Here is a 17,782-nt window from a genome sequence, read left to right as displayed (position 1 = left end):
TTTTTACATATTTTTTTCTTCTTACAAGAATTGTTGGAGCCAATTTTCCTTAGAAACATTTAAATTTCGGCTTTTTCTGGAGTTTTTCTTGTAACATAGGAAAGTCTAAGGCCAGAAATAAACCCCATAAATCACTGTACATGGAGACTTTGAGATCAGATCATTTCTGTCCGCGTTGATTGTGGAAACAAAAAATCTTTTCTAAAAGCCTCAAACTTCTGTGTGTGACTCAGAGCTGAGATCTAACGGGATAGAAGATTCCAGTGCGGGGAAGACGGGAAACCTTCATATAGACGGCCGGTGGGGATGGAGGCAGTGACCGACTCTGGCCAAATCTGTCTCTAGAGCCGCAGTAGAAGATGAAGATGTCGTCCTCACCATGAAGGAGTTATTTCTCATGTCGCGTGTAATGAATCTCTCCTGCAGTATTGCTAATACCGATTTCAGTGTCTGTAATGAGACGAGAATTAGCATTATGGAAGATGAGTCTATGAGGAACGTGTTCAGCTGCCGACTCCGAGGAGGAAACTGCTTGTTGTCTGTGGCCTAAATATATAGGTTTTATTAGTAGATGTCAGGGGAGAAAACTAAACCCTGTAAGATAATAAATCTCCTCATATGTTTCCCTTATTATCTCCAGTAATTGTATTATTACACAGGATTCTTATGATGTTACATCGGATCATCTTCTTCTCATTCAGGTCTCTACAATATCGGATCCTCTCAGTGAAGATCTTCTACAAAAGAGAATTTTCCTGGTTTACCCATCAAGGATGGATATGGACAGAGACAAGATGGCGGAGAGGATATTACACCTCACCCTAGAGATCCTCCTCCGTCTCACTGGAGAGGTGAGAGATTCTGATGATGTCACATTACATCATTCTTATCTATGGGAATAACAGATGGACAGAACTGGAGAGGTGAGGACTCTGGAAATGTCTGTAGTGAGAGTTATTAATGTGTCTCTCCATTACCAGGATTACACAGTGGTGAAGAAGACCTCTAGTGATCGCTGTCAGGACCCTGTGTCTGAGGGATGGGGAAGACCCCTGAGCCAAATCACGGGGCCTCCACCTCTCCCCCTGATCCATGAGGACATCAATGACCAGAAGATCCTAGAACTCATCTACAAGATGATTGAGCTGCTAACTGGAGAGGTGACATTGCTGGGAATGCTGGGACATTATTACTATTTATTTATAAAGCACCATTGGTTCCATGGTGCTGTACATGAGAAGGGGTTACATAGAATTACAGATATCACCGACAGTAAACAAACTAACAATGACAGACTGATACAGAGGGGAGAGAGGACCCTGCCCTTTCGAGCTTACATGCTACAGGATGGTGGGGAAGGAGACAGTAGGTTGGGGGGTTGCAGCAGTTCCGGTGTTGGTTGAGGTGATATCTGCGGTAGTGGTTAAGAGGTAGTGGAGTCATTGCAGGCTGTAGGCTTTTTTGAAGAGGTGGGTTTTCAGGTTCCGTCTGAAGGATCCGAGTGTGGTTGATAGCCGGACGTGTTGGGGCAAAGAATTCCAGCGAATAGGGGCACTTCGGGAGAAGTCTTGGAGGCGGTTGGGTGAGGAGCGAATAAGTGTGGAGGAGAGAAGGAGGTCTTGGGAGGACCAGAGTTTACGTGAGGGAAGGTATCAGGAGATTAGTTCAGAGACATATGGGGGAGACAGGTTATAGATGGCCTTGTAGGTCAGTATTAGTAAATTGAATTGGATACGCTGAGGGAATGGGAGCCAGTGAAGAGATTTGCAGAGGGGAGAAGCAGAGGAGTAGCGAGGAGAGAGATGAATTAGTCAGGCGGCAGAGTTAAGGATGGACTGGAGAGATGCAAGGGTGTTAGCAGGGAAGCCACAGAAAAGGATGTTGCAATAGTCGAGGTGGGAGATGATGAGGGCATGCACAAGTAGTTTAGTAGATTGAGAGTTGAGGAAGGGACAGATTCTGGAAATATTTTTGAGCTGGAGGCGGCAGAAGGTGGAGAGAGCTTGGATGTGCGGTTTGAAGGACAGGGCAGAGTCAAGGGTTACTCCCAGGCAGTGGACCTCGGGTAGGGGGGAAAGCGTGATGTCAATTGTTATAGAAATGTCGGGTAAGGAAGATCTGTGAGATGGGGGAAAGATGATGAGTTCAGATTTGTCCACATTGAGTTTGAGGAAGCGAGAGGAGAAAAAAGAGGATATGGCTGATAGACACTCTGGGATTCTGGAGAGCAGTGAGGTGACGTCTGGGCCAGAGAGGTAGATCTGAGTATCATCGGCATAAAAGTGGTACTGGAATCCATGGGACTCCATGTTGCCCCAGGCCAAGTGTATAGATTGGGAAGAGTAGGGGTCCTAGAACAGAGCCTTGGGGGACTCCAACAGAGAGAGGGTGGGATGAGGAGGTAGTGTGGGAGTGGGAGACGCTGAATGTGCGGTTGGAAAGGTATGAGGAAATCCAGGATAGGGCGAGATCTTTGATGCCGAAGGAGGAGAGGATGTGTAGTAGGAGTCAGTGGTCAACTGTGTTGAAAGCAGAGGACAGGTCTAGAAGGAGGAGTATAGAGTGTTGTCCCATAGATTTGGCTGTAAGTAGGTAATTGGTAATTCTGGTCAGGGCTGTCTCAGTGGAATGATGGGGGCGGAAGCCAGATTGTAGATTGTCAAAGAGCAAGTTAGATGAGAGGTGGGAGGAAAGGTGAGCGTGGACATGCTGCTCCAGGAGTTTAGAAGCGAATGGGAGCAGCGATATTGGGCGATAGCTAGATGTGGCTATTGGGTCGAGGGTCGGCTTTTTAAGGATAGGCGTGATTGTGGCATGTTTGAAAGCAGAAGGGAAGGTACCAGAAGTAAATGATAGGTTGAAGAGGTGGTTTAGGGATGGAATAAGAGTGGTGGCGAGGTTGTGGAGGAGGTGAGATGGCATAGGATCAAGTGCACAAGTGGTGAGGTGTGATTTGGAGAGATGAGCAAGCTCCCCTTCAGTGATGTTATATAGGGAGGTTATGGGGTTTGGGCTTTGGTCTGGTGTGTAAAGGGGTTGTGGTGGTTGAGCAATAAAGACATGCCATGTTTGGGCCATCTTGTTTTTGAAGTGTGCGCAAAGTCCTCGGCAGAGATGAGGGAGGTTGGAGGGGGCAGTGGTGGGTGGAGGAGGGAGTTAAAAGTACTGAACAACTGTTTGGGGTTGTGGGATAAGGAAGATACAAGGGATGTAAAGTAGGCCTGTTTAGCAGAGGTGAGGGCAGATTTGAATGCAAGTGTTGCTTGTTTTAGTGCAGTGAAGTCGTCTTGCGAATGCGTTTTCTTCCAGCGCCGTTCTGCAATTCTGAATGCTTGCCGAAGCTTTTTAGTGGTGTTATTGTGCCAGGGTTGTCTATTGATTCGTCGCACTCTGTTATGCATGACAGGGGCGACCGGGTCGATGGCTGATGCAAGAGTGGCATTGTAGAAACTAGTGGCAGTGTCTGTGTCGTGGAGTGAAGATATGGAGGACAGTGGTAGAATAGAGTAAGAGAGTTTGTGAGTGTCTAGATGTGTGAGGTTTCTGCGGGGGTGCGCATGCTGCTGGACATGGGTGACAGGTGAGGAGGACAGGGATGAGAAAGTGCGTAGATGGTGGTCAGATAGAGGGGAGGTGGTGAAGTTAGAAAGACAGCAGAGGCGGGTGAAAACCAGGTCTAATGTATGTCCGTCTGTGTGGGTGGCTGAGGAGGACCACAGAGTAAGTCCAAAGGATGATGTAAGGGACAGGAGTTTGGAGGCTGCTGAATGGTGGTTGTCAATGGGGATGTTGAAGTCACCCATGATGATGGTGGGAATGTCAGCAGAGAGAAAGTGAAGGAACCAGGTGGAGAATTGGTCAATGAAGGCAGTGGTCGGACCTGGAGGTCGGTATAGGACGGCCACTTGGAGGTTGGAGGGAGAGTAGATGCGGACAGAGTGGACTTCAAAAGAGGGGAGGATAAGGGAGGGTAGAGGTTGGATTGGGTTGAAGCTGCAATTGGAAGAAAGGAGAAGGCCCACTCCCCCGTCATGTCTGTTGCCAGGGCGAGGAGTGTAGGTGAAGTGGAGGCCGCCGTAACCTAGCACAGCAGGGGAGGCAGTGTCGGAGGGTGTCAGCCATGTTTCGGTGAGGCCAAGGAAGGAAAAATTACGAGAGGTAAAGAGGTCGTGAATCACATGGAGTTTATTGCAGATGGAGCTGGCATTCCAGAGTGATCCAAAGAGTGGGAGCAGGGTGGTGGGTGTCAAGGGCATGGATTTGAGGTGGGAAAGATTTCTGGTGTTTGTGTTGATTTGGGAACGATAGAAGGGGGTAATAATGGGAGGTATGGGCTGTGGGGGTCCAGGGTTGAGAGATATATCGCCAGCAGTGAGGAGAAGCAGAGAGAGGGAGAGCATGTGGGAGAAGGAGGGTGGGTGGCTTGTTTTGTATTTTATTAGGAGAGCTCTGAGGTCAAGGAGCAGGTCAGCAGAGGAGGTCAGGTGGGGAGGCCAGAGGGAAGAAGAGATTATTATTTGGTTGGCGGGTGATGGGGTTTGCGGATAGCGAAGGAGAGTGAGGAGTAGTGGAGCCAAAACTGTTAGTGCGTATGTCAGCATGGTGAGAGTAATATAAAAGGCAAAAGAAATTTAGTACATCTTAATGCAGCAGTTAGTCATACCTTCTGGTCACTTCAGGCTCATTTCAGATGTTATCCTTAGAAAACATCCTTGCAATGACAGACCGAGGTCAGACAGACCTCTTAGTCTGAATTTATACTAACTTAACAGCACATGAAAGGGCCCAGGTGTGATCAGAAAGGGAGGAGCAGCAGGGAGACTGGATGCAGACACAGGAGACGATTAATTAAAGTCACAAGAGGAAATGCAAAGGGAGATAGTATTGCAGCCAGAACACATACCAGTGATAGCAGACAGATACAGGGGTGATTGGGGTTCAGGAAAGCTGGGTGATGATGGTATTGCAGCCTGAACACATACCAGTGATAGCAGACAGATACAGGGGTGATTGGGGTTCAGGAAAGATGGATGATGATGGTATTGCAGCCGGGATACATACCATTGATAGCAGACAGATACAGGGGTGATGATGGTATTGCAGCCGGGATACATACCATTGATAGCAGACAGATACAGGGGTGATTGTGGTTCAGGAAAGATGGGTGATGATGGTATTGCAGCCAGAACACATACCTGTGGATGAAGCAGATCAATTGTCAGAGTGATAGTAATAGTGAAGCATAGTAATAATAATAATGAAGCATCTAGAGCAAGGGAGTCATTTTCAGGCATATTTCAGATGTTATCCTTAGAACGACATCCTTGGAATGACAGACCGACATTATACAGTAACACTATGAAGAGATCGGGGGGGATTGACGGTATCATTGTGTGTGTCAGGTTCCTATAAGGTGTCACGATGTCGCTGTCTATTTCTCCATGGAGGAGTGGGAGTATATAGAAGGACACAGAGATCTATACAAGGACGTCATAATGGAGGTTCCCCAGCCCCTCACATCTCCAGGTAATAGACAGGACTAAATACACACCGCATATAATATATGTAGAGAATGAATTCAGTCCCTGCATGTGTTTCCTCCAGATCTATCCAGTAAGAGGACAACACCAGAGAGATGTCCCCGTCCTCTTCTTCCACAGGACTGTAACCAAGAAGATCCCAGTGTTCCTCAGGATCATCAGGTAGATGGAGAGAAGGTGTCAGGAGATCTCCCCTATGATGTGTAGACGGCTGTGAAGGTCTTGTGCTCAGTCTTGTTTTATCCACCAGTATTATATGTTTTATACTTGTGTGATGAGAACGGTAGAGATGGCAGGATTAGAGCTGACACCAGTGACCGGAGGTAAACTTTTTACCTCCAATCACAGCTGAGCGGTTATGCTGTGTTCTGACAACGTGGGAACCACGGCTCTGTGACCGGCGGGGATGATTTTACCGCCAATCAGAAGCGCTACACCGGTGTTTACCGCACCTTCACACAGCTTGGGAAACACCGGCTTTTGTGCTGTGCATGATCGGCTATATTCTGCTATTAAATCAGCAAAAGTGTTGTGCCTGCCATCTGATGTATATACTTCTCATCAAGTTCTTGTTAAGTGAAGGAAAGTCTATTTTTTAACTTTGGTCTCCCTCATTCATCTCCATACTATCTGGTCTGGGCCTACAACGACAGCATGCAATCTCCGGAGTCGGGAGATATGACTCTGCTATAATGTGTGTGTGTGTGTATATATATATATATATATATATATATATAATTATACTATACTAGATGGTGGCCCGATTCTAACGCATCGGGTATTCTAGAATATGTATGTAGTTTATTTATGAAGATTTAAGAATAATGCAATGAATGTTCGGGCGGTGTAGAAAATTGCTTTGGAAAGGCTTCTGGAATCGACTTTGGGATTGCCCCTTGCAGACCTGGGGGGCTGGACCCTCATCTGACCTTGTTTTCCCTGGGCACACCGCTGGTGAAGTTTCCCTCTCTGCCTGCTGCACGCGCCATCTTCTTCCTTTGTGGTGACGTCACCGCTACCCGATGTTCGGCCGGTGTGGAGATTTCCTTCTGAACAGTATCTGCGTCCTGCCTTATGCTTGCCCTTTGCCGAACGGGGTTTTTTCGCCCTCCTCTGCTCAAGTTAAGGCAGGGCACATCGTTGGTGAAGTTCCTGTGGAGGACTGCTGCGGCGCCATCTTCCTCCACCTTCAGTGACGTCCCCGGGCGCGACCAATCAGCGACGCGGGATTTCCGTTACAGACAGAATTAGACGAATATATATATATACTAGATGGTGGCCCAATTCTAACGCATCGGGTATTCTAGAATATGGCCAAATTCGCATGCGTTTTGCCGCAGAAAACATGCGTTTTTCACGCGCGGAATTCAAGCGCATACCAAACGATTTGAAGCATCACTTGGAATGTGATTGACAGGTTGGTCACACTTGTGAAGCATAGTGTTTTTGACAATTGTGATCAACTTTTTACTATTGATTGAAACCACAATTTTTTGCAAGTATTTAAATAGGCACTCCAACACATTAATCCACACTTGCGGGTAAAAAAGAATATTACTCCTTCTTATCCAAAATGAAGCGAACCACAATTATATTACCAACATGTAACTTTATTAAACAAAATAAAGACATTTAAAATTGGCTACATATTCATTGTTTCCTGATAACCTACCCCAAAAGGGGAAAAAAACAGCAGACAATTATCTCTGTTTTGTTTAATAAAGTTACATGTTTTTAATATAATTGTGGTTCGCTTCATTTTGGATAAGAAGGAGTAATATTCTTTTTTGTCCGCAAGTGTGTATTTTTACTATTGATGATGCCTATGCAGCATCAATAGTAAAAGATAGCATGTAAAAAAGAATAAAAAAAAATTAAAAAAAGGTTATTCTCACCTTCCGACGGTCCCCGGACTCTTTCTTTCCTCTCCACGCTCCCGGCATCTTCCGTTCCCAGTTATGCTTAGCGCGAATTACCGGAGATGACGTCACTCTCGAGAGCACGATGCTTGCGAGATTGCGACGTCATCAGCGGTCTTTCTCGCAAAGCATTACTGGGAACGGAAGATGCCGGCTGCGTGGTTAGAGGCGGGAGAGCTCCGGGGGCCGTCGGAGGGTGAGTATATCACTATTTTTTGCTTTAATTCTATTTTTACAGGTTTATGGTACCCACGGTCCAGAGGAGTCTCCCGACTCCTAGCGCCGCTGATCTCCCGACGGTAGCGGTGGCGTGTGTCCTTCAAATTCCGGACTGCGCCTGCGCACTGCGCCTGTCGCTGATTGGTTGCGGCCTGCCGGCCACGACCAATCAGCGACACGGGATTTCCGTTACAGACAGACAGAGTTAGACGATTATATAAATAGATATATATATATATATATATGTTATATATAGCTGACCCGTGGAAGCGCTGATAGGCCGTCATCAGAGTTTACTCACTCCTTTCTTCAGCCTCCCGGCCATGAAGTTTTAAACTTTTGCTACAAATAAACTACGGACTTTCAATATGGATCGGTGAGTGCTTCAGTCCTTACTTTCTTTGATGGTGAAATTATATATATATATATATATAGATATATTCTGTATATATGTGTATATATATATGTTTGGCAGAGTCATATCTCCCGACTCTGCAGATTGCTGCTGTCATTGTATTATTACACAGGATTCTTATGATGTTACATCGGATCATCTTCTTCTCATTCAGGTCTCTACAATATCGGATCCTCTCAGTGAAGATCTTCTACAGAAGAGAATTTTCCTGATTTACCCATCAAGGATGGATATGGACAGAGACAAGATGGCGGAGAGGATGTTACACCTCACCCTAGAGATCCTCTTCCGTCTCACTGGAGAGGTGAGAGATTCTGATGACGTCACATTACATCATTCTTATCTATGGGAATAACAGATGGACAGAACTGGAGAGGTGAGGACTCTGGAAATGTCTGGAGTGAGATTTATTAATGTGTCTCTCCATAACCAGGATTACACAGTGGTGAAGAAGACCTCTAGTGATCACTGTCAGGACCCTGTGTCTGAGGGATGTGGAAGACCCCTGAACTCAATCACGGGGCCTCCACCTCACCCCCTGATCCATGAGGACATCAATGACCAGAAGATCCTAGAACTCATCTACAAGATGATTGAGCTGCTGACTGGAGAGGTGACACTGCTGGGAATGCTGGGACATTATACAGTAACACTATGAAGGGATCGGGGGGATGACGGTATCATTGTATGTGTCAGGTTCCTATAAGGTGTCAGGATGTCGCTGTCTATTTCTCCATGGAGGAGTGGGAGTATTTAGAAGGACACAGAGATCTGTACAAGGACGTCATAATGGAGGTTCCCCAGCCCCTCACATCACCAGGTAATAGACAGGACTAAATACACACGGCCTATAATTATCTGTATGTAGAGAATTAATTCAGTCCCTGTATGTGTTTCCTCCAGATCTATCCAGTAAGAGGACAACACCAGAGAGATGTCCCCGTCCTCTTCTTCCACAGGACTGTAACCAAGAAGATCCCAGTGCTCCTCAGGATCATCAGGTAGATGGAGAGAAGGTGTCAGGAGATCTCCCCTATGATGTGTAGACGGCTGTGAAGGTCTTGTGCTCAGTCTTGTTTTATCCACCAGTATTATATGTTTTATACTTGTGTAATGAGAACGGTGGAGATGGCAGGATTAGAGCTGATCATAGATGGGACTTCTCCATCTGTCGGTGACTTTTACAATATTTGTTTCAGGGTGAAGGTCTGACCCATCTTAATACTACAGAGACATATGTGAGAGATGATGAGTGGTGTAAAGAGAAGATTCCCACATATGACTACCCAGGTAAGTAGTAACCACTGAATGCAGAGAAGTCACAGATTCCTCTCAGTCACCGGCTGTGGCTGCTTTATCGGTGGTGTAGTCCGGCCGTATTACCATGATCACCATTTTGCCTCTAGACCACAACATTCTCCTCCACCCAAAACTGTTCAAATGACTTTGGGCATTGAAAGCCCTTTTCTATAGAACTTACAACCTGGAGGATCCACCTACTCCCTGGTATTAGTGTGAGGGTGATCCCTTAAAGAGAGATCTATATGATTACTTGTACCTAACCCAATATAGGCCGAGTGCGCGCTTAAAGAGTCACACCGAACACAGAGTTAGATGTCTACTCCTTTCTCAGCAAAGGCTTGCACACAACTGAAGTTTATTCTCAAGACAAAGAGACAGGAAATGGGTGTCACACAATCTTCTGAGTAGCCAGTGTCAGTCTATGATAGGTCCATTTCAGCTTCACTTCCATATATGGTATCCAGTATCTCAGCTTCTGCATTCCAAGGATTCCTTCCAAGGTGTTGTCTGAAGACACAGACGCCATCTTGGTACACCATATCTGAACTGACTTATATAAGGTTAGCTGCGTTGTACAGTACCATGAAAGTGAATGTAAATTGAAAAACGCTGTGCACATGCTGCAGAAAAATCTGCGTGGAAACGCTGCGGGTTCATGTCAATTCTTTGTGCGGATCTGCAGCGTTTCTGCACCCATTGACTTGCATTAAGTCGGGCATATCCGGAGCAAAACCGCAGATCTAAAAAATATCTGCGTTTTTGCTGTGGATGAAACGCTGCAGATCGGGAGGGGGGGGAAGAGTGGGGGCGGCGTGTCGGCGGAGACTGTCTGCTTGTGTATGTGTGTGGGCGGTGACTGTGTGCGTGTATGGGCCTGTGTGTGCGGGGGTCATCAGGCGGTCTGCCGGGCTGTGCGAAGGTCATTAGGCATATGTCAGGGCTGTGCGGGGGTCATTAGGCATATGTCGGGGCTGTGCGGGGGTCATCGGGCGGTCTGCTGGGCTGTGCGGGGGTCATTAGGCATATGCCGGGGCTGTGCGGGGGTCATCAGTCGGTCTGCCGGGCTGTGCGGGGGTCATTAGGCATATGTCGGGGCTGTGCGGGGGTCATTGGGCGGTCTGCGGGTCTGTGCGGGGGTCATTAGGCACATGCCGGGGCTGTGCGGGGGTCATTAGGCATATGTCGGGGCTGTGCGGGGGTCATCGGGCGGTCTGCTGGGCTGTGCGTGGGTCATTAGGTATACGCCATGGCTGTGTGGGGGTCATTGCGCGGTCTGCCGGGCTGTGCGGGGGTCATTAGGCATATGTCGGGGCTGTGCGGGGGTCATTGGGCGGTCTGCCGGGCTGTGCAGGGGTCATTAGGCATATGCCGGGGCTGTGCGGGGGTCATTGGGCGGTCTGTCGGGCTGTGCGGGGGTCATTGGGCGGTCTGCGGGGCTGTGCGGGGGTCATTAGGCATATGCCGGGCTGTGCGGGGGTCATTAGGCATATGTCGGGGCTGTGCGGGGGTCATTGGGCGGTCTGCTGGGCTGTGCAGGGGTCATTAGGCATATGCCGGGGCTGTGCGGGGGTCATTGGGCGGTCTGCCGGGCTGTGCGGGGGTCATCAGGCGGTCTGCTGGGCTGTGCGGGGGTCATTAGGCATATGCCGGGGCTGTGCGGGGGTCATTAGGCATATGCCGGGCTGTGCGGGGGTCATTAGGCATATGCCGGGGCTGTGCGGGGGTCATCGGGCGGTCTGCTGGGCTGTGCGTGGGTCATTAGGCATACGCCGTGGCTGTGCGGGGGTCATTGGGCGGTCTGCCGGGCTGTGCGGGGGTCATTAGGCATATGTCGGGGCTGTGCGGGGGTCATTGGGCGGTCTGCGGGGCTGTGTGTACTACAAGTCCCATCGGGCTATGCCTGCTACACTGTCAGTGCTTATACACTTAGATTGGAAGGAAGGATCATCCCCGCGCTGCCGCAAGAAGAATTCCAGAAATTGTAGAGGTGTTAACGTGGTTTCTTCTACGTGTTTGGGGGGTTCAGGTGACCCCTTCATCAGGACATACCACAAATATTGTACCAAATCATTCTCAAACACTATCCGAAGCCAGGAAACATCTAGAAAAGATTAAATTACAAATTAATCTAATTTAAAGATAAAACCACTGCTGCCCCGAAGACACTGAGAGGTAATAATAAATCTGGGACCAAAGGAGCCAACTCTAATTCGGATCTGTCCAGTTCTCTCCCTCTTTCACTTCTTGAGTTCTCCATTCATGATACCACTCCAAGCATGTTGGTACCTTCACTAACCACTATCTCATTAGGTCCTGACGACCCTGATACCTCCACTCCACCAGCCCCACCAATGACACTATTGTAGTGGATCATTCAGATGCCTCTAAATCCGGGACGGTTCCTCTTTTACCCCGGGCAATAAAAAAACTCCCAACTGAACCAATTTTTTGTACCCAAAACCGTAAAAATAAAAAGCACTACAGAGGAACTAGGGGAGGGAGAAAAAGAGGAAAAATACCACCTTAACCCCTCCATTGCTAATGAATTAACTTCTAATATTTGTAATCTTTCTGACTACAAACTCTCTGAAAGTGAGGAATCCCTCCTATCTAGAGGATTGTCCTTCTGTCTCTCCAACAAACCTAAGGATTTTAATTTATTTTTAGATTTACAAATTTTCATAAGGAAATTAAACCTTAAAAGACATTTCTTTATTAAGGAAAATAAATCCAACCCTCCAACCAACACAGAAAATACTGAAGAAACAGATGAATGGTTTCACCTGAACGTACCTGCTAAGTCTAAATTTTATCCTGTTGAGGACAAAAGCCACCATCTATCTATTATCTATCTATCTATCCTTCTATCTATCTCTCTATCTATCCTTCTATCTATCTATCTATTATCTATCTATCCTATAGCTATCTATCTATTTCTCTATTTATTTATCCTTCTATCTATTTATCCTTCTATCTATTATCTATGTATCTGTGTGTTATGGAGTGTGGGTTGGACAAATGTAAATGAGGAGGTTGGACAGAAATGACATCACAAATCTTTTTTTTTTGTTAAATAAGATATCTTTATTTAGCTTACAAAAACGCATACAAATCCGCCTGAAAAACCGCAGCAAAAAGGCATCAAAGACGCAACTGAGTTTTCTCCCAAGAACTGTGGATTTTGTGCGGAAAAATCCGCGGCAAAATCTGCAACGTGTGCACGCAGCCTATATGTTGTTTGCGCACACTGCAAGACTCAGAAGTGAGAGCGGATTTTGCTGGATTGGTTTATGGAAACCTTGTTGCTTTTCAGCAGCCTTTGAGCCACTAATAGTGCGGGAACCTCTGTTTTTCCATTGACACATGATGGACCTGAGTGAGGACTTGTTTTTTGTGAGATGAGAATTGGTGTTATTTTCGCCTACGTAACATTGATTGGTTTCTTTATATTTGATACTAGATGTGTGCCCGATGCTATCGCATCGGGAGGGCAGTAACATCACGATGGGGGCAGCTTTGTGGTGCTGGGGGTGGCGGCCCACCCACTTCCATGCAGTCACAACTGGCAGGAAAGACTTTGTTTTGCGATCTGTGCTGGAGATGGTGTGCGGCGCTTCCAGAGGGTGGCCGCACCCAATCTCCAGCACAGGCCTCAAGTCGCAGTCTTTCCTGGTGACTGTGACTGCATGGAGGTGGGTGGGGAGGCAGCGGTGGGATCCGGCGCATGTAGTCAGACAGTGGGTCCTGGCGGGGGTCTGGCGGTGGCATCCCTCTCATTACTCCCCCCTCATTACACCCTCTCATTATACCCCCTTTATTACACCCCTCTCTTTATACCCCCTCGTTACACCCCTTTAACAGCCTCATGATCGCAGTGATGGCCGGGATCCGAGCGGTGGCCGGGATCCGAGTAGCGGTCGGGATCCCAGCGCCGGTAGGGATCACAGTGGCAGCCTGGATATAAGCGGCAGCTGGGATCCCAGGGGTATTCGGGATCGCAGCTGCGTCCTGGATCTGAGCGGCATCACTTGGGTGTACCAAAATAGCGGTCGGCGTACTTCCGGTGCGGCGCAGTGGATTGTGGGATTCGGGGACATCCAGATGGAAGTGGATGACAGACAATTTAAGGCAATTATATATATACATTTGGGAGGCAGAATGAACAAACAGTTGAACACCGCACACTACTGGCTCATCCAACAAGGTTTTCAATTAGACTGTGAACTGTCATTGTCTTGGTAAATAAAGTTTTTTACATAGCTTGCCATTTTTTAAGTAGAAGTGTTGAAAAATATAAACCTCAAGGATATTTTATTTAAAAAAATTGTTTATTATGTTAGATGACTGTACCAGGAGATCAGAGGGACAGCTGACATCTTCAATTTTTAAATCTGATGATCTTGATATCCTACAAGATACACCTGAAATGAATGCCGTTACTCCAGACACATCATCATCCATTCACAGCAAAGATCTGTCATCTGAACCTATGAAACATGTCCCATCTTCTGATTCTTTACTGACTACTAAGGAAAATCAAAGTCACAAAAGAGGCATTAAAAAACAAACTGCTCCTAAAGCAAAGAAGTCATTTTCATGTTCAGAATGTGGTAAATATTTTACACGGAAATCAGATTTTGTTACTCACCAGAGAATTCACACAGGGGAGAAGCCTTTTTCATGTTCAGAATGTGGGAAATGTTTTAATCATAAAGGGAATCTTAATGAACACCATAGAACTCACACAGGGGAGAAGCCTGTTTCATGTTCAGAATGTGGGAAATGTTTTATCAATAAATCAGTTTGTGTTAAGCACCAGAGAATCCACACAGGAGAGAAGCCTTTTTCATGTTTAGAATGTGGGAAATGTTTTGCACATAAATCACATTTTGTTACCCACCAAAGAACTCACACAGGGGAGAAGCCTTTTTCCTGTTCTGAATGTGGGAAATGTTTTGCACATAAATCACATTTTGTTACCCACCAAAGAACTCACACAGGGGAGAAGCCTTTTTCCTGTTCAGAATGTGGGAAATGTTTTAACACTAAATCAGAATGTGTTATGCACCAGAGAACTCACACAGGAGAGAAGCCTTTTTCATGTTTAGAATGTGGGAAATGTTTTAACACTAAATCAGATTGTGTTATGCACCAGAGAACTCACACAGGAGAGAAGCCTTTTTCATGTTCAGAATGTGGGAAATGTTTTATCAATAAATCAGTTTGTGTTAAGCACCAGAGAACTCACACAGGGGAGAAGCCTTTTTCATGTTCAGAATGTGGGAAATGTTTTAACCTTAAAAGGAATCTTGATGAACACCATAGAACTCACACAGGGATGAAGCCTGTTTCATGTTCAGAATGTGGGAAATGTTTTAGCAGTAAATCAGCCTGTGCTAAGCACCATAGAATCCACACAGGAGAGAAGCCTTTTTCATGTTCAGAATGTGGGAAATGTTTTATCAGTAAATCAGCTTGTGCTAAGCACCATAGAATCCACACAGGAGAGAAGCCTTTTTCATGTTCAGAATGTGGGAAATGTTTTAAATTTAAAAGGAATCTTGATGAACACCATAAAACTCACACAGGGGAGAAGCCTGTTTCATGTTCAGAATGTGGGAAATGTTTTATCAGTAAATCAGCTTGTGTTAAGCACCAGAGAACTCACACAGGAGAGAAGCCTTTTTCATGTTTAGAATGTGGGAAATGTTTTAACAGTAAATCAGATTGTGTTAAACACCAGAGAACTCACACAGGAGAGAAGCCTTTTTCATGTTTAGAATGTGGGAAATGTTTTAACCAGAAAGGGAGTCTTGATGAACACCATAGAACTCATACAGGGGAGAAGCCTTTTTCATGTTCAGAATGTGGGAAATGTTTTACAAGGAAATCAAATTGTGTTAAGCACCAGAGAACCCACATACAGGAGAAGCCTTTTTCCTGTTAATGTGGGAAATTTTTTAACCAGGAAGCGCTTCTTGATCGCCATCAGAGCAGTCACACAGAGGAGAAGCCATTTTCATTTTCTTAATGTAGGAAATATTTTACTTGGAAATCAACTGTTAATAAACATCAGAGATGTCACATAGGGGAGAAGCCTTTTTTTATATTCATAATGTTGGAATAGTTTTAACCAAAATTAAATGTTCTTAAATGGGTTGTCTCTTGTCATTCCTCATGTTTGCTGACAAAAGGATAAAACTAAACTTTATTAATTCCAAATATAAAGCTATACCCATAATTCACCCCCTGAAGATTAGTCAGAAGGTGACTAATAGAAAAAACATATACCCCACATCTCAGTATATAGGGTGAGGTGAGGTTTACACACTCACTCTCCAAGCCTCTCATTTCTGCGGGTTTCATCGTCCTCACCAAAGGCGACTCATCAAGAGACTATTTAATATTGACCTATATTCAAGCGAGACTAAGCGAAAAAAAAAACTATAATCATGTATCATGTTATTCAGAACAGTCAGAAAACTAGCCACATATTGGCAGATCCCAAACTTCAAACTATATACTTTGGAAGTTTATAAGCCCCTCCAGTGTCAGGAATAGATAGTATGAATTTGAATTTACCAAATGGCTGCAATGAAACAAAGAGTGAAAAATTTAAAGCGGTCTGAATACTTTCCATACCCACTGTATCAGTAAAAATAACTCCTCTTTATTAGGTAAAGTATAAAAGAATTGCGCCATTTTCCGATATCCGTCGCTTCTCCATTTTTCATGATTTCAAGTTGGGTGAAGGCTTATTTTTCATGTCAAGCTGACTTTTTTAATGGATGCCATTTTGGTGCAGATACGATCTTTTGGTCGTCCTTTACTGAATTTTAATGTTGCGGAGACCAAGAAAAGTAATTCTGGGGTTTTGACATTTTTTCTCATTACGCCATTTAGCGATCGGGTTAATTCTTTTTTATATTGATAGATCGGGCGATTCTGAATCCGGCTATAACAAATATGTGTATGTTTGATTTTTTATTGTTTTATTTTGAAAGGGGCGAAAGGGGGGTGATTTGAACTTTTATATTTTAGTATTTTTAAAAACATTTTTTTCTACTTTTGGCATTGTGAAGACATACAGCATTGTATCTTAATTAACCAGACGACTATTTTTAGCAAACGAAGAATAATAGAATGTTATCTGTATGTTGGCTTTAAATTTAAGTGCTGATTTCTGGTTGGTCAAGAAAACAGACTTTTGCTTGTGTAAGCCGGTAATATTGACTTTTATTGTGCGCTTATCCTTGATCACTAGTGATGTTTGCTGATATGCTAATTATGCATTGTGTTATGGAGCCAGTTTGCTGACTTCTAAAGCAGAGAGGGAAAAACTATGCAAATAGTTTAAATAATCAAGTAATGCAATAATCTCATCTCCATTCTTACCCTTTATGTAAACACTGAATGAGGGACACTTGTTAAGTCTAAAAATAGGTTACATGCCTCTGTATAAAGAGACTGAGAGAGAGAAACAGCCAGAGAGATTCTGCCAAGACATCTATACATCCAAAGGACAAGAGACAGGACAGCAGCCATATTTTCACAAGGGACATGGACCTATCATTCTATAGGAAACAACCTAGGGGTTTTCAGCCTCGGTTGGAAGAATACAGATCTGCTCCATTGACCATCACTGAACCATGGATACGTTCGGAGAAGCCAGATTGTGGTCTTTGGATCAACTGGCCTTGTACCTTGTATGGACTCAATGGACTGTCATCTTCCTACACTTATTGTTACATCCTCTCTGTGTGCGGGCCACAGGTGGAGTAGTCGACCCTGGAAGATGAAGCCAGGTTGTGATCCTTGGATCAACTGGCCTTGTATGGACTGTCATCTTCCTACACTTGTTGTTACCTCCTCTCTGTGTGCGTGCCACAGGTGGGGTAGCGACCCTGGAAGGTCTGAAGTCACAGCTGCTATTATCCCGGCGGGTTAGTGGAGGGTGAGACTCTGTAATGTCCACCATCTTGGGTACTGTGCTGGGACTGTTCTTTGTGTTATCTGCCTGTTTTGTAGTTCAATAAAGCATTGCCACACTTTTATCCTCACCCTGTGTTGTCTGAGTAGCGTTTTGAACATGTTAAAAGGAGAGCGGGAGTTCAGCAGGACAATGCCTGGTCCATGTGGTTTTGGCTAGCGGGCGGCGCTCATAGCATTCCGGCAGTGCCAAGCATAGAGGTCTGCTGGAGACCTCTGGTTGTCATGCCAGCCCATCGGTGACGAGGTCACCGATGGTGGGATTTCCGGAAATCTTGCTGGAAGTGCCGCTGTCAGAGGCTGTTAGGGGCAAATGGCAGATGTTCAAAACAGCTGACATGTGCCGGAAAAGATGTGGGCTCACCCCCGGAGCCCACATCAAATGGAGGAAGTACATT

General features: G+C 45.5%; 1 protein-coding gene across 1 annotated transcript; it reads left to right on the top strand.

Moving 5' to 3' along the window:
• Positions 1-980: 980 nt before the first annotated feature.
• On the top strand, positions 981-17,455 carry LOC141072497 (uncharacterized; the record flags this gene model as incomplete). Its single annotated transcript, XM_073559771.1, has 5 exons — positions 981-1,160; positions 5,403-5,526; positions 5,605-5,702; positions 9,293-9,383; positions 13,736-17,455. Coding segments are annotated over 5 exons (2,100 nt in total), but the record flags the coding sequence as incomplete, so codon positions are not given.
• Positions 17,456-17,782: the final 327 nt, after the last annotated feature.

The sequence above is a fragment of the Dendrobates tinctorius genome, unplaced genomic scaffold, assembly GCF_039654945.1.
Source record: "Dendrobates tinctorius isolate UK_male_01 unplaced genomic scaffold, ASM3965494v1 ptg000274l, whole genome shotgun sequence".
NCBI classification, from domain to species: domain Eukaryota; kingdom Metazoa; phylum Chordata; class Amphibia; order Anura; family Dendrobatidae; genus Dendrobates; species Dendrobates tinctorius.
The sequence above is the reverse complement of the archived record's forward strand: the minus strand, read 5'-3'. Positions and strand labels throughout refer to the sequence as shown.